The sequence below is a fragment of the Notolabrus celidotus genome, chromosome 15, assembly GCF_009762535.1.
Source record: "Notolabrus celidotus isolate fNotCel1 chromosome 15, fNotCel1.pri, whole genome shotgun sequence".
Taxonomy (NCBI): Eukaryota; Metazoa; Chordata; class Actinopteri; order Labriformes; family Labridae; genus Notolabrus; species Notolabrus celidotus.
This window is the reverse complement of record NC_048286.1, coordinates 3,083,149-3,106,580: the sequence shown is the minus strand read 5'-3', so window position 1 is coordinate 3,106,580 and position 23,432 is coordinate 3,083,149. Positions and strand designations below refer to the sequence as shown.

Sequence of the window (23,432 nt, the reverse complement as noted above, 5' to 3'; positions counted from 1 at the left end):
TTTTATTGCAAACACATAGTTTCTGCTTCCCTATCTATCCTGTGTTGTCCCTGTACATGTGTATACACACATACACACATGCATACATACATACACACATATATAGATATATATACACACACACACACACACACACACACACACACACACACACACACACACATCCATGCAATCACAACAACAGACATCTGTATTTTCTACAGGTTTTTCTGTTGATAAGTCAGTGCGTTTAGAAAGACACGCTCTTAAATGTGAATGTCTGAAGTGTGTGCAGATGTTGAGGAGGGAGTTTCTGTCCCCTCTGTTGTGGAAATGAGGAAGGTCTGGGGCAGGCTGGTTCTGGGGGGCTGGGCTGATGACAGCATCCTCCGCCGCTCAGTGGCTCCACACCTGACTGTCTCCATCAGAGGCACAGATGATGATGGAGCTCTACGCACTGCCGGGCTCTTATCTTGTCGCCACCATTTCGCACCTCCACTGCCCGGCACATGTTCACCAAACGCCGTGATCATCTGCTTTGAACGCTGTTTTTTCTGAGAGATTGTCGTCTTACAGCCTGCTCGCTCAGTGGATGGGGGTGTTCCCGTGTCTATTTGTAGTGAACGCTCAGTGGTCGGATCGAGGTGGTCTTTTGTTTTCCTGGAAAACGCGAGCAGGAGTGGACTGATGCTGCGTCGCTGGTAAACACCAGAAATGGATGTCATTGAACCAAGACTGTCCACCGCGGTTCGTTCTGGGACCAGATTCTCCCGTTTCTCATGATCCCGATCCAGGTCTACACATCTACAAGTTGCTCCACTGAGCAGGTAAGATTTTTATTCATGCTCAGATGTGTTAAATCAAACCACGGGCTTATTAACATGGTGGTTTCTGGAGCTTGTGGGCTGGCTAATAGAGAGCTATTTCTGATCCATCCATCAAGCGTAGTGCGTCATCTTGACTGTCACCATCAGTCTCCTCCTGCGTCCATCCGCCAGTTGTCCAAATGGACGCACATCATTCAAGGCTAGGAGCTCGGACTCCATTTTACAGACACCATGTCTCCCTGTCCACATACATATTTAACTTAGTTTCTTATACATATATGGGACTTATGTAAGGAACCCTGGCAGGCCTGCAGCTCTAACCCACCACATTAAATATAGCTGTAAGTGCACTTATAAAACACATTTGCTTGGACAGCATGAACACACACACACACACACACACACACACACACACACAGACACACACCTACCCCAAGGTGCCTTATGAAACAAGCACACAGTCATTGTTGCTCTCAGGTGCATAAGCATACTCCCAAATGAAAGATAGAGCAGATTTAATCTCAATTCAGGAAGAAAAATGGAGTCTGGAGTGTCCTGAAGTTAAACCAGGTGTGTTGTATTTGCTCTTTGGTGTGCACGCTGGTGAAAGACAATAATAAGCTATTATTTATTGGCTAGTTCGTACAGGAAATGTTCTCTTTACAAGATGAAATGATAAAACAGGTGAGACAGATGCGTCAAACCTGTGTGGAGAGAAAGATAAGGCCCGTACACCTTGTTTGTTGTAAAAAGTAGTGAGTGTCTTAAGATAAATTAAAGACTGAGATGCCGTAAAGCTCCTGAAGAAGGTCCTTTTTCTTTGTTAACATCAATTGTCAGTAAATTAGTGTGACGGATCATTGTGTTCTTCTCTATTTTATTTCAGGCTTCAGTCAAGCAAACAAATGGTCCAATCAATAGCCACTGGACAGAGCGTGCCATAGGGAGGCCATCAATAACACGCTAATACACCTGACACACACACACACACTCTTTTACACACACTCACACACATATACACAAGCCACATGGCACTGGAGAACTCAGACTTTCCTTCCCGCCTGGACTCCCTCTCTCTCCCTGTGGACGAGAAGAGGGAAGGGGAAGATGTAGAAGTGGCCACAGAAGCCACCGTCTCCACCGGGGTCTTCAACGTATCAGAGGAGCTGGGCCACGTCGTCACGACGGAGACGGCGCCGTCCCCTCCGCCCCCGGCCAAGGTCAGCAGGTCGTTCCAGGCCAAGCTGGCGGAGCGGGAGGCCAATGCCAACGCCAACGTGCAGAGGAAGAAGACTCAGGGGCCGGAGGAGAAGAGGGGACGATTCGGATGGGGTGAGTGGCTTACAACTTTAATGTCTGCTCTGAGAATCTGAATGAAGGCCGCAGGTACGTCATTAATGACTCCTTTAACTCCTCCAGAACCTGGGAGCTATTGACTGACTCTTGAGTCTTCATTTTCTCTTCCTCCACTCCACACAAACACTGGAGAGTGACTGAGCATGTGCACCTCCTTCCTGTTTCCTTCCCTTCTGCAATATTTGTGAAGCACCCTGCTGCAGAGCTCATACCTTGTGCACATTTGCTTCATTAAGCTTCTGCAGGTAGCTCTACATTACATTTGCTCCCCTGACTCTACACTTCACTTTACATCTTTGTGCACAAAACCTCAACAAAACCCCAAAACACAGTTCATTTCAGAGAGGAGCGTATCTGTCCAGTCTCGTAAAGTATGAGTTGTTTAACATCCCCTTCTCAAAGAGCAGGGACTTCAATCATTTCAGTTTGGCATGTTACATTTGTGTTAATCTTACTTTGGATCTGAAAAACTCCCCACATAAAGCAAACTTCCGCAGCTGCCTTCCAGGTTTGTGCCGTCACCAAAGTCCGACGTTGTAGCTTTTCTTCCCCGAGTGTTTGATGATGCTGTCCCGTCGCACTTCATCTCCTCTCTGTTCCTCACCTGTCTGTTTTCATTCCTGTTATCCCTTCTTCACCAGCCTGAATTTCCTCTGAGCCTCACGGCATCTCTCTGAGCACTTCTGTCCCCTGGCACCTTCCTCTGTTTACCTTCCAATCTCTCGCTGTGCCTTCATTCAACTCTCATCCTCCGACTACAGTCTGAGTTTTATCTTCAAACAGCAGAACTTTTCAGAAATATAAAAAGGAAGCCTTGTAGTCGTTGTGTTTTTGAAGTTTTGTGAGTGGGCTTTGAAAGGATTTCTCGGAACCTGGGGTTATGGGGCTGAAACGCCTGCCTACATGTCCTCAGCAAAGAAAAACACCAAAAATCTTGCTGCAGGTGCAAGGGCCAAATGTCCCTTTCTTTAGCCTTAGGCATGACTGTATTTCTAACTCAATCTCCTGTAACCAGACTGTACCTCTTCCCCTCTTCCCCTCTTCCCCTCTCTTTCTCCATCCCTCCGCTGTTTCTCCTCGCACCTCCACCAGCCCGGGCTCGACGTAAGAGGCAGCGCTATGTGGAGAAGAACGGTCGCTGCAACGTGCAACACGGTAACATGAGGGAGACTTACCGCTACCTGACCGACATCTTCACCACGCTGGTGGACCTCAACTGGCGCTGCTCGCTCTTCGTCTTCGTGATGGCCTACGCTGTCACATGGCTCTTCTTCGGGGCCATCTGGTACCTCATAGCCTACTGCAGGTAAGATAGCTGGGCAGAGATCTACAGCAGGTTTACTTATGTAGTTCTTATCCGTCCAGAGCCACAGAGCAGATGACGATGAGCAAGATTGAAGAAACCACAAGAGTATCTGGTTGAGTCTAAAAATCTAGGTAGAAATACTGACACCACCCACACATCTGTCTGTGTGTACTTGTGCTTTAATAAAAAGGATGAGTGTTCAGTGAAGAAACCCATCCCATCACACCCTTACACCCAGATTCTCTACTGATAAGTTATAGCTGGTGTTTTTTTAAGCTAGGTCCACAACAGGGAGGGAGGCTAGCAGTTAGCTCTGGCGCCTCCGTGCTAGCTCCCACCACCCATCACATCCACAAGCAGAACCACCTCATAATACAACACAACCCATACAGCACTGCCACGCTCAACAGACCCAGGCTCCTTTCATGGAAGCTCCAGGTAATGACAACACTGATACTGCCCACCCTACCACATGGCCCTGAATGGCTCCTATACAACCCATAACACAGCAAGCAGGAGAGTCTGTAGGGATCAGTAGAAGATAAGATAAGATAAGATAAGATAAGATACTCCTTTATTCATCCTACAACGGGGAAATTCATGGAGTTACAGCAGCAAACAAGAAGGTGTACAGTACAAGAAGAAGACAGGGAAGGCAGAGCCAGGGCACGAGACCAGTTTAGGCTGTACACTCTACCTCCCCCTACTCCCCCACTCTAATAAAGGATGGGAAAAGAGTAAAGGGAAAGCAGAGAGAAGACTATGTATACCAGTAGACAGGGAAGGCAGAGCACAAACAAGGAGCCTGTTTGGGCCTTGTTGGTCTAGGCTGTACGCTCTAACTCCCCCACTCCCTCACACTAATGAGGGATGAGAAAATAGGAAAGAGAAAACGGAGAGAAGACGATGTATACCAGTGTTAGAAAGAGGACGGGGAAGGCAGAGCCAGGGTGAGAAGCCAGTGTAGGCTGTACGCTTTACCTCCCCCTACTTCCCCACTCTAATAAAGGATGGGAGAAGAGAAGAGAGACAGAACATAGAGACGAGAAAGAGATTTAAAAGAGAGGGGACAGAAAAAACAGAGCTAAAAACAAGAAGCCTGTATGGGCCCTGCTGGTTGAGGATGTACGCTCCACCTTCCCCCCATTCCCCCACACAAATGAGGAACAAGAGCAGAGGAAAGAGAGAAAACAGAGTATGCAGGGAGTTACTAGAGAGAGGACAGGGAAGGCAGAACAAGGGGTAGAAGCCTGTTTGGGTCAGAGCTTGCACCTGTCAGTTTAAACTGTAAGCTCTACCTCCCCCTACATCCCCACTCTGATTAGGGATGGGAGGAGAAGAGAGAGAAAACAGAGAAGGGTATGCAAAGATGTACTAGAGAGGGGGCAGAGAAGCCAGAGCCAGGGGCTGAAGCCTGTTTGTGTCCTGTTGGTCTTGGCTGTACACTGTACGCTCTGCCTCGCCACTACTCCTCTATTTTCATGAGGGCTGAGAAGAAATCTCAAACAGAGAGAGTCTGCAGAGAGTTACGAGAGAGAGAGAAGACAGAGAAGGCAGAGCCAAAGGGGGACGCCTGTTTGGGCCCTCTTGGTTTATGCTGTACGCTGTACTTACCACTACTCCCTCACTCTAATGAGGAAGGAGAGGAGAGAAGAGAGACGAAACAGAGAGAAGGGTATGCAGAGAGATACTAGAGAGATGACAGGGAAGGCAGAGCGAAAGAGAGAAGCCTGTTTGGGCCCTGTTGGTCTAGGATGTATCCTTTACCTCCCCCTCCTCCCCCACTTCCATGAGAGATGAGAGGAGAGAAGAGAAGAGTATGCAGAGAGCTACTAAAGAGAGGACAGGGAAGGCATAGGGAAAGCAAGGAGCCTTTTTAGGCCCTGCTGGTCTAGTCTGTACGCTCTGCCTCGCCACTACTCCTCTATTTTCATGAAATAAGAGAGAAGAAAAAGAGGGAAGGGTATGCATAGAGGTACTAGAGAGAGGACAGGGAAGGTGGCGCTAGTGCAGGAAGGCTGTTTGGGCAAGTGCTTAACTCCGCTGGTCTAGGCTGCACACTCTGCCTCCCCCTACTCCCCCATTTTCATTAAATATTAAAGGAGAGAAAAGAGAGTAAACAGAGGGAAGGGTATGCAGGGAGTTTCTAGGGAGAGGACAGGGAAGGCAGAGCCAAAGGGGGACCCCTGTTTGGGCCCTTTTGGTCTAGACTGTACCCTTTACCTACCCCCTACTCCATCACTTTAATGAGGGATGAGGAAAGAAGAGAAGGAAAACAGAGAGAAGGTTATGCAGGAAGTTTCTAGAGTGAGGACAGGGAAAGCATAGGGAAAGCGAGGAGCCTGTTTAGGCCCCTCTGGTCTAGGCTGTACGCTCTGCCTCCCCGCTACTCTATTTTCGTGAAAGATGAGAGAAGAAAAGAGGGAACGGTATGCATAGAGCTACTAGAAAGAGGACAGGGAAGGTGGCGCTAGTGCAGGAAGGCTGTTTGGGCAAGTAATTAACTCCGCTGGTCTAGGCTGCACACTCTGCCTCCCCCTACTCCCCCATTTTCATTAAATATTAAAGGAGAGAAAAGAGAGTAAACAGAGGGAAGGGTATGCAGGGAGTTTCTAGAGAGAGGACAGGGAAAGCGAGGAGCCTGTTTAGGCCCCTCTGGTCTAGGCTGTACGCTCTGCCTCCCCGCTACTCTATTTTCATGAAAGATGAGAGGAGAGAAGAGAAAGAAAACAGAGACAAGAGTATGCAAGAGGACGGGGAAGGCAGAGCTAGGGGGAGAAGCCTGTATTGGTTAGAGCTCTCCCCCTGCTGGGCTGTACGCTCTACCTTCCCCCTACTTGTCTATTTTCATGAGAGATGAGAGGAGAAAGGGAAACTACAGGCAGAAGATGGTTAACTGTCCCAAATTTAAAGCCAACATTAAGGATGTAAACATGTTATTGTTTTCAATCCAATGTTTTTTTCACAGTCTGCTTATTTTCAGTCCCTTTAAAAATAAAACACCTTATAATAAAATAAAGGAGGAGTCAATTAGATCCTGGAAACGTTATAAAATGTCAGGTTTGTGTCATTCTATCTTGGTAAAACGCCGGCTGTGGATGCTCCAGCACCAAACTTGAATCCACCGAGCATCTTCCATGATGGATAATAAACGGTGTTACACCTGGTCAGGAAGCCAGCAGTGGTGCAGACATGCTGCTGGAGGGTCCAACAACTCTCTCCCACTCCACACTCAGAGGTTTTGGACGCCACTCAATGCAGCTGATGCTTCATGTGAGCGGGGGAAGTGCGTAAGGAGAGGGTGAAGGCAGTGGATCGAGATAGGCCCTTAGTCCCACCCCCTTTCTGTTGCTATGTTGGAAACGCTTTAGAAGAAGAAACACGGCGATGCCTGCAGCTGCATAATTTATGGACATATATGAGAGTAATATTGATCCTCTCAATAAACTCTTTGTCCAGTAAGCGAAAAATCATTTCTCTTAAAATATCAAACTATCTAATTACTGAAACCATCAGCGGGCAGCCGCTCAGAGATGGATGATGATGCTCCGAGCGAGACATTTCTGCAAAGTAGGCAAAAAAATCCAGACCCCAAAAAAAGCAGATGACAAAGCAGTATTGATATAACAGCGTATTTCATCATGGTGTGTTACCTCCTCACTGGAAGATGTGTCTGCTGGATCCCCGCCCTAATTAGCTAACGTATTCTTCTCATAAAACCATGACCCCTTTATATCAATAACAGGCCACCCAAAACCGTGCCAGGGAGCTGTCGCTGTTGCTGCAATTCCTCGGTCACCAACACAGGTCAATAAAAGTCATAGATTATATGAATTACTTTACACCACTTCCATTAATTAGCTCTCCCTCTGGGGCCGGAGCCGTGTTAATCACAGACATTAGCTGTGTACTGAGTGGCTTTAAAGGAAATTTGCAGATTTGCAGATTTGAAAATCCGGCAGACAAAGTGAAAATGCTGTAAGTGATGATGTATGATGGGATAAAAGAGGTTTTTGCAACACTGCACAAGCTGACATCATAAACGTCAGCCTAATCAGCACTATTAATCCTGTTCATTAGGAGAACTTGCTGACAGGAGAATGTAAATAAACACAGAGAGATAAGACGCAGTTTGTATATTTTGGCACCTCTGCTCTAAAAATATAAATCTTCCCGCTCTCTGTCTATTTCTCCTTCTTGACACCCTCTCTGTCACCCTCCCCTCCTTCCCTTTCTCACACACTCTCCGCCTTTTCTTCCCAAGGGGCGATCTGGACCATCTGGAAGACGAGACGTGGACGCCGTGCGTCAACAATGTCAACGGCTTCATCTCGGCTTTCCTCTTCTCCATAGAAACGGAGACCACAATTGGCTACGGCCACCGTGTCATCACGGACCAGTGTCCAGTGGGCACCATGCTGCTGCTGCTGCAAGCTATACTGGGATCGATGGTCAACGCCTTCATGGTGAGCACTAGAAATGACAACTGTGCAGGAATAAGGCAGATATAAAAAAAGGACATTATTTTTCCGGCTGTAAAAATTGGCTTTGGTTACTAATTTAATATCAAACACAAGATTTAAGTAACAAGAACAAAGAAAGCTCTGTTTCAATTATTAAACATAAATGATTCAAATGTTCATACACAACCTCTTCTGGTTTAAGTGATTTTGTAGAGATCAGCAGCTTAGAGTCACTCTCTCCAGATTACTGGTCAGGATGTTTTTCCTCTTTTCCCTCTCAGAGATGGTTGGGGTCCAGTAGCTCCAGTAGGGGGGGGGGGTGGGGGCAGACTCCTTAATGTGGATTGATTAGATATGATGTGTGATCAGGTTGCAACAAGTATTATGCCTGATATTGAGAATTAATGACTGTTGTTATGAAGTATTGACGTATCAGAAGCATTCCATTCCATTACGTTCCGTTCTGTTTTGATCTATTCTGTTTCATTCCATTCTATCCAATTAAATTGTAACGTTTTCACCACAGTGTCAACAGGTAGAGGGGAAATTTAATATGGTGTGTGTGATCAGGTCGTACCTGCTGTTGCATCTGCTTATGAGAATAACTCTTAAGATAAGATAAGATAAGATATAATTTATTTGTCCTCCGTTGGGGGAAATTTATTTTGTTACAGCAGCTTACAACACGGGACAGGAGAATACAACAATGTACTAACATAGTTAAAAAATATAATAACAGTAATAATAGCAATGACAAGGGTAAAATAAAATAAAATAAAATAAAATAAAAATAAGATAAAATAAAATAAAATAGAATAAAATAGAATAATATAAAATAAAGTAAAAATAAAATGAAATATGGCATTATTGGGTTTTTTTGTGTGTTTTTTTTTACCAATCAGAAACATCCTATTCCATTTTGTTCTGTTCTGTTTTGATCTATTGTGTTCCATTCCATTCCGTTTCATAATAATAATTCCGTTCTATCCCATTCAATTCAATCTATTCTATTCCATTCAGTTCCAATGTTTTTAACCACAGTGTCAACAGGCAGAGGGGGACTGTGACAAACTCTTTTTGGTGGATTGATTGGATATGATATGAGGAATCAGGTTGTCTCAGGAATTGCTTCTGATGTTGAGAATTAATCACCATTGTTATGGGGTTTTGACCAAGCGGCATCCTCCAGTCTCAAAATATGAAGCCCATGCGGAAGTGTTATAAACTGCAGTTCATCAAGAATCCTCTTGAGGCTGGCTGCAGAAACACCACAAACCACATACACACCCATTCAAAGAAGACGATCTTTACAGCAGAAAAAAACAGTTCCAAAAATGGCTTTGGTCTATGTAACTAATTTGTCTATCGGCACACACTGTACGGGGGTGAATTTTTTTGATAACACACATTAAGATTATGAGTTTTGCCCAAATAAGGACATGACTAATTTGACAGACAGGCGGGAACACAGCTGTTGGCTAGGAGGCTCAAACCCCGCCTCTTTATCTCACACTAAGTTACGTTGAGTTAAGCATTGCCAATATGGTTCCCGCCAATGATTGGCTTCAAAACAGCGCTCAGGAACAGATGGGTGACGTCACGGACACTACGTCTATTATTTATACAGTCTATGATACACTTAGGCACTTAACCTGACCCTTCTCCTCTCTGTCCTCAGGAGTAGAATGAATCAGAAGGTCTAAGACCCAGCTCCTATTGAATATTTAGCACAGAATATTGAATGCTGTTGAATGTTGAACGATGTTGTTGACTTGAATTATTTGTTGTGATTTGCTGTGGCTACATTATCTTTAAAAAAAAAACAAAAAAACTGGCACTTCTTCTGGCATTAGATGGCAGAACCAGTGGCCAATCAACTTGAAGCACTTTGTCACACTTACTAAGGTTTTTCCCTCCAGTCTAAATTCATGCTTGTGTTGTACATCGCTTTGGACAAAAGCGTCCGCTAAATTAAATTGTAGAATTGTAGAATTTAATGGCTTTGACCAATCAGAAGCATTCTATTCTATTATGTTCCATTCTGTTCTGTTTCATTCCCTTCCATTCCGTTCGATCACATTCCATTCTAACACTTTGACCACAGTGTCAACAGGTAGATCAGGTCGTCCCTGCTGGAGCTTCTGCTTTTGAGAAATACTCATTGTTGTTTTTTTTATGGACAAATCAGAATCAAGTACACAAAACACATGTACTACATCAACTGATTCAATGTGAGAAATTAAATTCAGCATGTTTTTTTTTATCATTAAAATTTAAGAAATAATTCTGCCAAAGCATTAAAAATATAAAACTATTTCAATATTCACAGCTTTAAAAAGTAAAAAGGGCATTATATAAATGACCTACCTCATTTAAACCACAACAATATACTATATTTTTATTTTTAATGTTAATTTAGTATTTTCAACTGTACAGATACAACTATGCAATATTAATTATAATAATATATCATTTTTTTACAAATGATTTTATTCCCTTATTGTGCCTTGATGCTATTTTAATTGGGTTACTTTAATTGTCTGACTTGATTACCATGCTGCCTTTCATTGCTTCAAACAAATGACAATAAAGATGTATTCTTTTATAGATAATAGATAATAGATCATTCAGGTGACATTTTTGCTGTTTTTGAATATTTTCTAGCAAAACATCACCAGTCCGAAAGGCACCCGAGTAAACAAGAACAAACAGAAGAGTAAATACTTTTAGACCTGTGTCAGTTTGATTAAAATCTACCGCCGTGTTACGTCAATTCACGCGAGTTCATTGGAATACTAAGCTGACAAAGTGACTCCAATCCTGTGCAGACGCTACACTTCCTGATACAGAATATTCAAAGTGCTGATGAAGCTCCGTTTTTCCATGAAGTAAGCACTCTTTGATGAAGATGAATCCACACACTGACATCCGGGCAGAGTCATGTTTATTCATGTTCACAAGCTGGAAACATGCCATGTTAATAGCAGCTGATGGAACTGTGGGCTGTTTGCTTTGCACATTAAAAATGATTGAGTGCAAGGTTAATTTAGATGCCAATACTGTTTTAACAACCAAAACAGGAAAAACACAGACTTCATTTGTTTGTATTCAGCACTCACGGTGCATTTTAACATCTGTACTTTTTGTGTTCATAATAAACGCTGCTGTAATGACTCTGCTCTGACGGTTATCACAGCTCTCCTCCTCCCTTCTCTCCGTCCAGGTCGGCTGTATGTTCGTGAAGATCTCACAGCCCAACAAACGAGCGGAGACGCTGGTGTTCTCCAAACACGCCGTCATCTCTCTGAGAGACGACAAGCTGTGTCTGATGTTCAGGGTGGGCGACCTGCGGAGCTCCCACATCGTAGGGGCCAACATGAGGGCCAAGCTCATCAAGTCCAAACAGACTCAGGAGGGTAAGACTAACACAGAGGAGAAGGACTCTTGTTTCTGCATATGTGATAAACCAGATGAAATAATCAGTTTCTTATTTATTGTGACTGTCAGGCACTCTGCAACTCGATATGATCTCCTCCCTTTCCCTTTTTCTCACCTGTGACGTCTGATCCATCTCTTTCAGGCGAGTTCATCCCTCTGGACCAGACAGACATTAGCGTGGGCTTTGAGACAGGTGATGATCGCCTCTTCCTGGTCTCGCCGCTGGTGATCTCCCATGAGATTGATGTGCACTCGCCCTTCTGGGACATGTCGCAGTCTCAGCTGGAGAAGGAGGACTTTGAGATCGTGGTCATCCTGGAGGGAATGGTGGAGGCGACAGGTCAGAAGCTTAACCCCTTAAGTCCTCCATCTGTTTCCCCTCAGTGTTAGTGGCTGCCTGGTGTTTCAATGTAAATTCACAGGTAACCTCATAGATGATTAATTTAAGTCCGGAAGTTCTAGGCATCAAACTGATAAAAAAAAAAAAAATCACTATGCAATATAAAAACGAGCAAGCGAGAATGCATTTCCATGTTTGCACATGAAATGAAAGCGTGGGCGAAGGAGAAAATCATGTGCTGCTAAAAACAAAAGCCTCACAGTGAATAAAAGAATGGTTACTCACTGAGAATAGTGACAGGAAGAATGCAACTACAACCAGCTGATGATTGTACTGGAATGCAATAAGGTAGAGCTTGTTAAGCCACACAATGAACATGTTTTTAGTTAAGGGGTTTACTGCTTTTTCCAATTTGGGACCACGGGGGAGGGGGGTGGAGCCTATCCTAGTTGTCATAGGGCAAGAGCATAGACTGAATAGTAAATGGAAGTCTTCTCAGTGACGTCACCAGTCTGTTTCTGAAGCACTGTTTTGAAGCCAATCGTCAGTGGGAGCCATATTGGAAATACTGCACTCACATGCACACAGTCACAAGCACAGAAGAAAAAGGTTTTCCTTCTTTTCTTTTGCTGCAAGAATAAATTGCATGAATATTTGACAGTTTGTGACAAACATGACACAAACCAGAAATATATATGCAGACAAGAGGAAAAAAAAAGAAAAAGAAAAAAAAACATGTACTTACAAGTAACAAGTAAATACTGCACTCAACCAAACTTAGTGTGTGGTAAAGAGGCGGGGTTTTAGCCTTTTTGCTACAGGATGCCCGCCTGTCAATCAAGTCAGCCACGCCCTTATTTGGCCAAAACTTGTAAGTTTAATATCTTCTGAACTGTTGCGTTATAAAAAACAGAGAAATGATCTGTTCAGACCATAGACTTTATAATAAATGGACCAAGTATCCTAACGTCACCCATTGGTTTCTGAAGCACTGTTTTGAGGCCAGTCGGCGGCAGCAGCCATATTGGAAATGTTGAACTTAACCTAACTTCTGTCGAGCTAGTGTGAGGTAAAGAGCCGGGCTTTGAGCCTCCTAGCCAACAGCTACAGTGTTCCCACCTGTCAATCAAGTCAGTTGTGCCTCTCATAATAGAAAACTCGTAATCTTAATATCTTCAAAATTACCGCGTTAGAAAAACAAAACCCAGTACAGTGTGTGCCGATCGAGAGATGAGCTATCCAGACTACACTTGTCCTTTGAACCAGGCTGTAAACATGTTTATTTCTTCTGTAAAGATCAGCTTTTCTGAATGGGTGTGTATGTGGTTTCCGGTACTCCCAGAGCCAGCCTCAAGTGGATACTTGATGAACTGCAGTTTTACGCATTGGCCTCATATTTTTAGACCGGAGGTTGCCGCTTCATTCAGACCAAAGCCGTTTTTTGTACCAGGCTGTAAACATGTTTGTTTCTGCAGCCCGCCTCAAGTGGACGCTCCATGAACTGCAGTTTATAACACTTCCGCATGGGCTTCATATTTTGAGACCGGAGGTTGCCGCTTGGGCAAGAGGCAGGGTTCAGCCTATCACAGGGCTGACCTGCAGAGACAAGCAACCAATCATGCACACACTCACACCTATGGAGAATTGAAAGTGGCCAGTTAACCTGCGTAGCATGTTTTTGGACTGTGGGAGGAAGCTGGAGTACCCACGCATGCACTGGGTGGATATGCAAACTCTACACAGACAGGCTCCTGCAGCCAGGGATTCTAACCAAGCAGTAACCTCTGGTCTAAAAATACGAGACCAATGCGGAAGTGCTAAAAACTGCAGTTCATTGAGGATCTGCTTGAGGCTCGCTCTGGAAGTACCAGAAACCACATACACACCAATTCAAAAAAGCTGATCTTTACAGCAGAAATAAACATGTTTACAGCCTGGTTCAAAAAACAAGTGAAGTCTGGATAGCTCATGTCTCGACCGGCACACACTGTGAGGGGGAATCTTTTCATAATGTGGTTCTTTCAAAGATATTGAGATTACTAGTCTTCCAATGAGAGGCACAGCTGACTTGATTGACAGACGGGAATACTGTAGCTGTTGGAGAGGAGGCTCAAAGCCCGCCTCTTTACCTCACAGTCGCTCGACAGCAGCAATATTGCTCCCGCTGACGATTAGCCTCAAAACGGCTTCAAAACAGATGGGTGACATCACAGATACTACGTCCATTATTCATGAAGTCTATAATTCAAACCAGGGAACGACATGACACTCAGTTCATTCAACTTAAATCATTCACCTCCCATCCAGTCCCCGTCACTACAGGTGTGCCCCAGGGCTCTGTCCTGGGGCCCCTGCTGTTCATCATCTACCTCCTCCCCCTTGGTCACATCTTCCGTAAACATCATATTCACTTCCACTGCTACGCGGATGACACCCAGCTCTACCTCTCCACTAAACCTGACTCCTCACTTCCACCTTCTTCCCTAACTGATTGTCTCCTTGAAATACAATCTTGGTTCACCTCAAACTTCCTCAAATTAAACAGCAATAAAACTGAACTTCTTCTAATTGGCACGAAATCTACACTAAACAAACTCCATAATTTCTCTATTCCCATCGACAACTCGCCCCTCTTCCCCTCCCCTCAGGTTAAGAGTCTGGGTGTCATCCTCAACAGCACCCTCTCCTTCACCTCCCATATCAACCACGTCACCCGGTCCGCCTACTTTCACCTCCGCAATATTAACCGTCTCCGTCCTTCACTCACTCCCCACTCCACGGCCATTCTTGTTCACAGCCTCGTCACCTCCCGTTTGGACTATTGCAACTCCCTTCTGTTTGGTCTCCCCCACAAAACCCTCCATAAACTTCAACTGGTTCAAAATTCAGCCGCCCGTATCATCACACGCACCGCCTCCATCCACCACATCACACACCGGATCAACTACAAAATACTTCTCCTCACCTTCAAATCCACACACAACCTCGCCCCTCCATATCTCTCTGACCTCCTCCATACTGCCACACCCGTCCGCACCCTCAGATCCTCCTCCTCCATCCACCTCACTGTCCCCCCTGCTCGCCTTGTTACCATGGGGAGCAGAGCCTTCAGCCGCTCTGCTCCCCAGCTCTGGAACTCTCTCCCACCTGACCTCCTAGTACTGACTCACTCCCACATTTTAAATCCAAACTCAAAACCCATCTGTTTAAACTGGCTTACTCCATCTGACCATAACTCCTCTGTCCATTCACTTAACACTTTTTAAACTGTGTTTTATTTACTGTTTGTTATTTAAACTCTGTTTGTTTTTAATGTTGTAAGGTGACCTTGAGTGCCAAGAAAGGCGCCTATAAATAAAATGCATTATTATTATTATTATTATTATTATTATTATATTTATTTTCAGCATTGTGTTGATAAAACAATCACAGAGTTGTCACATTGAACATCTGCATGTTGCTGTAGGGGAGGAAATTCCTTGCCATTCATCTGCCTGTGTTGTAAACGCATATTTGGCAGCAAAACCAAGAATAGAGCATTAGGAGATTAATCTTGTAGATGCATTAAAGTGTCTGATATTACAGTCATACTATCGCAGCGTTACAGAAAGCTGACCAAAACTGTCCATTAGAGGATGAAATCCCCCTTCCAGGACGTCTAAGTTTAGATATGCGATTCTGTCTTCCTGGAATCTTTTGGAGCCTCACAGTATTGTGATTATGTGGGGAAATATACATGTATATTTAGACACAGCGTGTAAGTGATTCTCTTATATAACAGAACAAAAACAGGAGAGAAGTCTGTGGATCTTTAGAGGACATGCAGATTCTTTTGTGTTCATCACTTATGTTTGGATTGATCTTTTAAAGTCTTAGTGTGTCAGGAAACACTACGCAGACACCGAGGAAGGCATCTCATGGGATAACTCAGCCTCAAACAATCACTTAAATGCCAAAGATATGAAGGACTTGTGTTGTATTTACATGTTCCAGACGTTAAAAGGATCACCTGAGAAGACTATACACTCTATCTGTTTGCCATCAAAGCAATTCATAATGCGTCTCAGTGAGGTAAATGTGGATCCTGCCCACTCCAGATATTGATTCCCTGAGTCAGAGTGCTGCAGAGTTACAAAGAAGACGCTGTTGGACATAACACGACTTCACGGAGCACAGACAGCTCGTCATTTCACTATTTCTGCAGCAATTAAAAATCCGGTTTCTCCTCCGTATCACGAATCAAAATGACATGAGTGAATGTTGTCATGGGTTTGTTTGTGCAGGGATGACGTGCCAGGCGAGGAGCTCCTATCTAGCAGAGGAGGTGATGTGGGGTCACAGGTTCAGCCCGATGATGTCACTGGCAGAGGGCTTTTTTGACATCGACTACGGAGCCTTTCATCACACATTCGAGGTAATGTCTTTCAAAGCCGGGTGATAAGAGCGAGCTATGTGTCTTTCTGTGAGCTGTGTGAGTCGTCTCACGTGAAACAAGGGCCGAGCTGTGTGACCTCTTGTGTTAAAGCTGCTATAAACCACTACTTATTGTTATATTTGGAGGGTTAACTTGCATATCTGGGTGTGATTGCTTCAAACTCTCCTCGCCTTTCATTGAAGAAGAATAACTTTATTTAAATTAAAGAGTAAAGGCCTCTTACTGTCACGTTGTAACACAGTGATGAAGCATCAACAGTGTCTGTGTAAGTGTTTAAGTCAGAAAGTCATGCTGTCATCCCTATTCCTGTCTCCACCTACATGGAGCTGAATTCTCACATTTGTTCTCCTGGGCTTGGTGAAAGGCATGCTGGGAAATGTAGTTACTGTGACTTTAGTATTTATTTAGTGTTTATGTTTGAAGGAACGTGGATCAAAGCCACACACACTAAATCCTGTGTAACCTTTGCCTCCTGATAGATGACCTTTCATATGAGCGCACTCAATTCAACAGGATGATGCATCAAAACCAACATAAAATGGCGTTTTTGACCGCAGGAGCTTTACCCTTGAACTACATGGGTTTCAACCGGAGGACCCAGGGTCTAAATTTAGTTCAGGGGTAGTTAATCTCCCCACTAAAAAGCCCCTGCTAGGGGGTAGTACTTTTCAAAGGTCCCAGGGGATTCGATGTTATAATTGAAATATAAATAAATAAATCAAGATTTAAATAAATAAATCAAAATTTGAAGTAAATGATAAATAAACAAATAAATAAATAAATAAATAAAATAAGGTGAAATAAACTGTTATAAGAATAAAACTCTAAAAAGAAAACAAGGTACGCCACATGTCAATTCTGCTTAATGCATGGTCTGATTTTTTCTACTCACAACAGGCAAATTATGTGTTATTTTTAGCTGGAAAAAATAACCTGAATGTGTGCGTCAGAGGAAGGCCAACGTACCCAGTGAAGGTCTTTTAGACTGAAACGTATGATTTAATAAATAAGTAAGCATAAAGGGAAACAGTGTGTGTGAGTTTGTAACATCTTGAAATCAGAAGTTCAGAAGTTCTGGACATGTCGCGTGAACGTAGACTTTATAAAATCTAAAAATATAATAATGAAACATTTCTTTATCAAGCACTTATCAAAACAGATGTTACAAAGTGCTTTACATCATAAAAACCCAACAATCATAAACAAAGCATGGAGGGGAGACATTGAACTAGCAAAACAATTAAAGAGGAACAACTTAAATTTACAGCTCAGTCAAAAAGTAAAAGAGAAACTACAAAAATTAAATATCAGTAAAACAAATAAAAACAAGGAGTAAAAGAAAAGCATTAATAAAAGTAAACTAAAAATGAATGTAGAATATTAGATAAAACACTATTACAGGAAGGCCTTTGGATAAGAATATGTTTTCAGCTGTGATTTAAAAGAAGACACTGATGTTGCTCCCCTGAGATCCTAAATCTACCAGATATATTTCTACCAGAAAAAGACAAAGACACTTTGTTAGTTAATGCTGTATAAGAGGATTAATTCTCTTAAGTACTACCAGTAGCTATTTAGCTTAGCTTAGCATTAAGAATGAAAGTTTGTAACTTCCAGATGGTAAACTGGAAGCAGGTCTTTAGACTGCTGCAGGGTCCACGGTATCCTTTTGTTTTATGACACTTAAGATGCTTGTGTTGCTTGAGCAAAAATATGGACTGTCCAGAGGACTGTGGCTCAAAAAATAAAGAGCGTAAGTTTATTTGTCACTTGATTTACAACTGATCAAAGAAAAGAAAATATAAACAAAACTGTATTAATGTATGACTTCGGTAAAAGCCCAAAGACGAACATAAGAAAACCAAGAAGACTGTCGGTAAGGTCTGAAGACTGTATGCTTCAGTCAGCCACACCACTAGGCGGCAGCACCTTGCTCTTAAACCCTCTGACTTGCATGGATCACAGTCATTAGTTAACAAATCACAGACAGATAGACATTACTGGAATATTATTTAACAAATAAGTATAAACACAAACTTAGGAATTGGCTCCGACACTTTATTAGCTTGGGGCGGTAGTAGCACAGTCCATAGGTACTTGGCTTGGGAACCGAAGGGTTGCTGGTTCGAGTCCCAGCATGGACGAAGTTTGGCAAGTGGACTGGTGGCTGGAGAGGTGCTAGTTCACTTGCCTGGGCACTGCCGAGGTGCCCTTGAGCAAGGCACCGAACTCTCAACTGCTTGGGGTGCACTGGTTGATGGCAGTATCCTCACTCTGACATCTCTCCCAAAGTGCATGTCCACTGCTGTGTGTGCATTGTGTGTATATACCAAAAACTGCGCGTGTAGCATGACCGAAAAATAACACGAGTGAAACAATTGAATCTCCCCCTGGGGACTAATGAAGTACGTTTCGTCTTCTTCTTCTTCTTAAAGGCACTATAAGGAGTTTTTCACTAGCTGAGAAACAGACTGAAACCATCACTGATGCCTCTTTATGACCTTCAAAAGTAAACAAAACCATAAACAACAACACTGAGACCTTCTCTGTTGTCATTTTTAATGCCTTAAACTACTCAGAGGGGGTAGGTGTCAGACCACATGATTGACATTTGGCTTTAGAAACATCCTTTTTTCAGCTGTTTTCATGCAAATAATCACATTGAGTGAAAAATCTGTCTGTTAAAAGACAGCAGGGTGAGGTGTTTAGTTGAAAACACTACGTTTGCATGTACAGAACAAGAGATAAGAGGTGTCACTTTGTCCACAATGGGGCGCCAAAATTGATATAAATCAAAAGTTCCTCACAGCAGCTTTAAGTTAGATTAAGATTGAGTCACTTCATTTGTAGGAGACAGATAGAGGATCCTAATGTTATTGGCTCAAGTATGACAGAACAAGAGACAAGAGTGTAACAAACAGAGACGAAAAGAAGAAAAAGATGCACACAAAGTAAAAGGAATAAAAGACAACTTGTCAGCTACAGGGGCGTGTCCAGAGGGATGAATCATGCAGCAGCTTCTTCCTCTCTGCCATTAAACTTGCTGCAAGGCGAGCACGAGGTGCAGCTAAAGGTGCAAGAGTTCTAGGGTCTTTTAGCCCCCAGAACTACTTTCCCCTGAACTAAAAGGTTCCTGTGCCCCCATTGTTGTCTGCGTTTCGACTGCGGGCTGAAGTCCCAGGTAGATTGTGCAAATCAGGCCAGTGACGTATGGAGAAAATAAAAAGTAAATGCACTACACCACCAGACCAGTAGAGGGCAGTAAAACAAAGAGGAATGCCATTCATCACAGATGACACCATAGAAGCAGACGGACAGGCAGGTATCATTATGAGCAACACAACAGTTAGCCTGTTAGCATGAAGAGACTCAGCTGGCTCTGTTTTAGATGGTGCTATATTTCATCACAGATGGATTCACTGAATCAACACGTGAGAGGAGATAAGCGCGAGTAGCAAAGACGTTTCAACACGGCTTTAAAATCCTTTTGAACTCAAAAAGCCGTGGAAGAGATCGACCGGTGTTTTGGTTTAAACAGCGACCCTGTTAACTGGAGACTTTCAGCCGGATGCATCCCTCATAAACGTCTTTAGACGATCATTAAATATCTGATGAGGATATTTTGAAATCTTAATAAAAACTAAACTAGTTTGCATTCCCAGGAACTCCCTCTGTGTTTCAACAGCTGTGTAAAGTCCACAAACACTGACACGTTCAGCTGAAGGTCTCCAGTTTACAGGGTCACTTTTAAAACCATAACACCGGGAGAGACGCATTCACGGTGGGCTGAGAGAAGACTACTGTTACAAGCTGCTAAATCAAGAGAATCACAGCTTCTTCTTTTGAAAAGTACACACACATACAAAAAAGATAGAACAAATAAAAACGAATGAAAGAAAGAGAAATCAAGTGAATCACAGATGTGTGTGATGTTATTGTGGACGGAGGGAGGAATAAAAACACTGAGGTTAATCTACCAATCAGACATGTTCAGCATTTCAGGCCGTACCCCCTGAAAGTCCCGGGACCTTTGAAAAATACTACCCCCCTAGCAGGGGCTTTTCGGGGAGGAGATTATCTACCCTGAACTAAATTAAGACCCTGGGTCCAACGGTCGGAACAAACGTAGTTCAGGGGTAAAGTCCCTCTGGTTGAAAAACGCCTTAACTAAGACCCGCCCCCTTTCTCTAGTTCCATAACAGTCCCTCTCATATGGATTAATTTACACTTTGACACATTCTCTATGACTTATCGCCTAAACAGCAAAATATTTGAATGATTCTTGTTTTTAATTGTAATTATCATATGAACTGAAATGAATTAAATGAATAAACTTAAATGACTGGCAGCTACACACTTTCTAACTCTCTAAGTACTTTAAATTGAGGATTTGGACAAGCATTTGTATTTCAGTCCTTAAAAATGAAGCTACAAAGATATTTATGTCACCTCTTGGTTGTGTTACCTTTTAGAGTTAAATCTACTATAAACAGGAATATTAAACCTGTGTGATACTTGTATGTTAGTAATTATGGTAGATAAGATCAGTGAAGATAGAAGGAGTAAATAAAAGTCATCTGTTTGTTCAGGCATGCACATGTAGTTAACGCCACCCCAGTCAAAAAGCCCCCCAAAAGGCACACCTATTGTTAGCTACTGATAATAATGTAGCAGCAGCTGTTGTGAGGCAGGAGTTGAGTGCTGCACTTGTGTCTGGCAGTCAGAGCTTAAAGTAAATAAAGTAACCTGGTGAAATTGTTGCCGCCTGAGAAGGTAATTGCATCCAAAGCAGAAGGTTAGGTTCAGGGAAAGATCACAGTTTGGACTTCATTTACACATCAACATTGAGTCAAACTTCTTTTTTCACTCTGAGACTTAAAATGTAATGAGACTTGCAGCTACTCTATAACTGAAATATAACTCTAGTAACACGACCTCTTCCCTCCCCCAGGTGGACACGCCCTCCTGCTCAGCCCGAGAGCTCTCATTGGCTGCAGCCAGGCTCGACGCTCACCTCTACTGGTCCATCTCCAGCCGGCTGGATGAAGAACCCACCCTGACCAACCAGGCGGCCAAGCAGCCGGACAGCGGCTCGGCCAACAGCAAAGTAGGCGAGCCGACCTTCATCGTCGGGGAGATGACCGACATCCAGGAGCAAACGGGACTGGGCGAGCTGAACGGCAGCGTCGCCACCGACCAATCAGAATCCGAGGCCTAGGACAGAGAATGTTTACAAAGACGTTACGTATATCTTCACCACATCGCGGTTAATGTTTGCAGAGGAGTAGTTTCATGACGCTCAGTTCGTGTCTGTTTCCACCAAATGGACTTCTTAAAGTTTTGTCTCATTTGATTTCTATGTTTCTCTTTGTTACAAGTGTTCTGTGTGTGTGAAACCTTTTCAACATGTTGTGTTGGCTCTTATCACCCTTGCCTATATCTACATCTTAATGACAATACTATGCTTTAGGTGGGGTAGTACATCCTGTGGAGGAAGGTGGAGATCTAACAGAGGGAGGCGATTTGTCACTTTGGTTGTCTGTGCACATTGTTGGATTGTTCACATTTAGAGAGTGCGTAGACGCTTTATTTTCACCTACGCATGATTACCATTAGATTATATTAAGGTAGAGACTGAAAATGAAGACACCTTGAATTTCTTTAGATGCATTGTCCACCAGTCGATGTTAACATGGTTGGAATATAACACGTGACCATGTATCTTCTGCTCAGCTGGATCTTCACTTAGAATAAAAAACCATGTGGTGCTAGAAAAACGATGTTTGAGGAATCTGTTCGGCTGTTCAAAACAAAGAAGAAGTGGCCACAAATCTAGTTTCTTGTTCTGGCTGTATTTATGTCAAAGAGTAACTCTTTAAGTCGCTCTTTAATAACCCATATCTGACATTCAGTGGTGGATGAAGTAGCCGCTGTATCTGAAACCTTTAACGTAGAGACAGGTAAACGTTCCAGCGTATCCGTGGCTTTGTTTCGCCAAGTAGGAATCAAACAGCACAACAGTGTCCTGCTCAGTTCAGCCCAAACTCTTGCTTCTGCTGCTGCGTGTCTGTGTGACCATTTTTACTTGATGTTTTTATTATCTAATATAGCACATCTATTAGAATTAATAAACTGCAGTATATTCCAGAACAACCAGCTCTGATTGTGACTTATTCTGAGGAGTAGCTGCATTCATCAAAGTATGCTATGTTTACATGACGTGCATATTCAAGATACTAAACTGCTGGTTGAGATTTAGTAAGAAAAAATATCCTTCTACTAAAATGTAACAAATATAATCTAATGGATTTTAATTAACCTCAGCAGTTTTTAAAGTAGTGGTTCCATAGCTTTACACTCACCAGCTTATACAATAAAATGCTGCTCGGATATTTACGAAGCTGCAATAATAATGCTCTGTTTTGGTATCTAATGTAATAAATATCATGCCTTGGAATAACCACAGGAGCAGTGAGGTATTTAACTTTGTGTTATTGCTTTTTGTGTATAAGTCTCGACTTTTAAAGCTCACGCACACCTTCAGTTTCATGTGTATGGGTGCGCAGGAGAACAAATATCCATCGGTGAGAATAAAGAGAACTCCTGCACACTCTCCTTTTACTTATAAGAACTCTGAATGAATTTATTTATTTATCTCTTACTTACGTTTCAAAAGTCACACAGCTGACTTCTCCTTCCATATCTGTAGATCATGCAGAACCTCAGTTTTTGGAGCACTGAAGCAGCAGGTACGTTGAGTCTGTAAGCTAATTAGTGCTGTTGTAAATGATGAAATAAGACAGAATCATAAATTAGAAGATAATGACACAGAAGGAACTGATCACTGAACATTGGTTTTAACTTTTGTCTCTTGTTTAAGATTCTTTAAATGAAGGTCTGCACCTCAGACAATGACACAGATTGAAAATCCAAAGTGTTGTCCTAAAACCAAACAACATAATCACACTACACAAAGAACAATATAAGAACCCGAAGAATGTAAGAACCCAATCATCATATTCAACCTATACAACATAAGAACCCAAATGACATGAAGACCAAATAATTCAATTAAGGGTAACATAATTAGCCCATTTAACTGAAGAACCTAAACAACATTAAGAACCCAAACAACATGATGAAGCCAAACAGCATAACTAACTTAAACAGAGTAAGAACCCATGAATTATTACAACCCTAATAACATATTAAATCCATCACATAAGAACCAATCAGCAGAATGGAGGAGGAAGATCATTTACCAGAACATAACAGCCTGTTGTTTTAA

General features: G+C 42.9%; 1 protein-coding gene and 1 long non-coding RNA gene across 3 annotated transcripts; one reads left to right on the top strand and one right to left on the bottom strand.

The window, feature by feature from the left end:
• The first annotated feature begins 360 nt into the window (after window positions 1–360).
• On the top strand, window positions 361–22,300 carry kcnj9 (potassium inwardly rectifying channel subfamily J member 9). 2 transcript variants are annotated; one of them, XM_034702990.1, is made up of 8 exons: window positions 361–806; window positions 1,693–2,138; window positions 3,255–3,468; window positions 7,733–7,934; window positions 11,155–11,347; window positions 11,512–11,709; window positions 15,993–16,123; window positions 21,096–22,300. In XM_034702990.1, the coding sequence occupies exons 2-8, from the start codon at window positions 1,835–1,837 to the stop codon at window positions 21,360–21,362; spliced, it is 1,509 nt and encodes a 502-aa protein (XP_034558881.1). In that variant the 5' UTR covers window positions 361–806; window positions 1,693–1,834; the 3' UTR covers window positions 21,363–22,300. The 2 variants fall into 2 exon arrangements, with proteins under 2 accessions (XP_034558881.1, XP_034558882.1); XM_034702991.1 differs by lacking the exon at window positions 361–806 and adding an exon at window positions 1,260–1,376 and having other exon boundaries at window positions 21,096–21,362.
• On the bottom strand, window positions 10,859–23,004 carry LOC117826732. Its single transcript, XR_004634080.1, has 4 exons — window positions 22,811–23,004; window positions 21,159–21,358; window positions 11,485–11,684; window positions 10,859–11,381 (listed from the first exon to the last, which is right to left on the bottom strand). It is a non-coding gene; the product is annotated as an uncharacterized LOC117826732 (long non-coding RNA).
• Between the last annotated feature and the right edge of the window lie 428 nt (window positions 23,005–23,432).

Excerpts from the sequence above, each read along its gene's own strand:
- kcnj9 (XM_034702990.1), top strand. The coding sequence starts at position 1,835 with ATGGCACTGGAGAACTCAGACTTTCCTTCCCGCCTGGACTCCCTCTCT. Across the intron at positions 2,139-3,254 it reads GAGGGGACGATTCGGATGGG|CCCGGGCTCGACGTAAGAGG; the intron begins GTGAGTGGCTTA and ends CACCTCCACCAG. Across the intron at positions 11,348-11,511 it reads GTCCAAACAGACTCAGGAGG|GCGAGTTCATCCCTCTGGAC; the intron begins GTAAGACTAACA and ends CATCTCTTTCAG.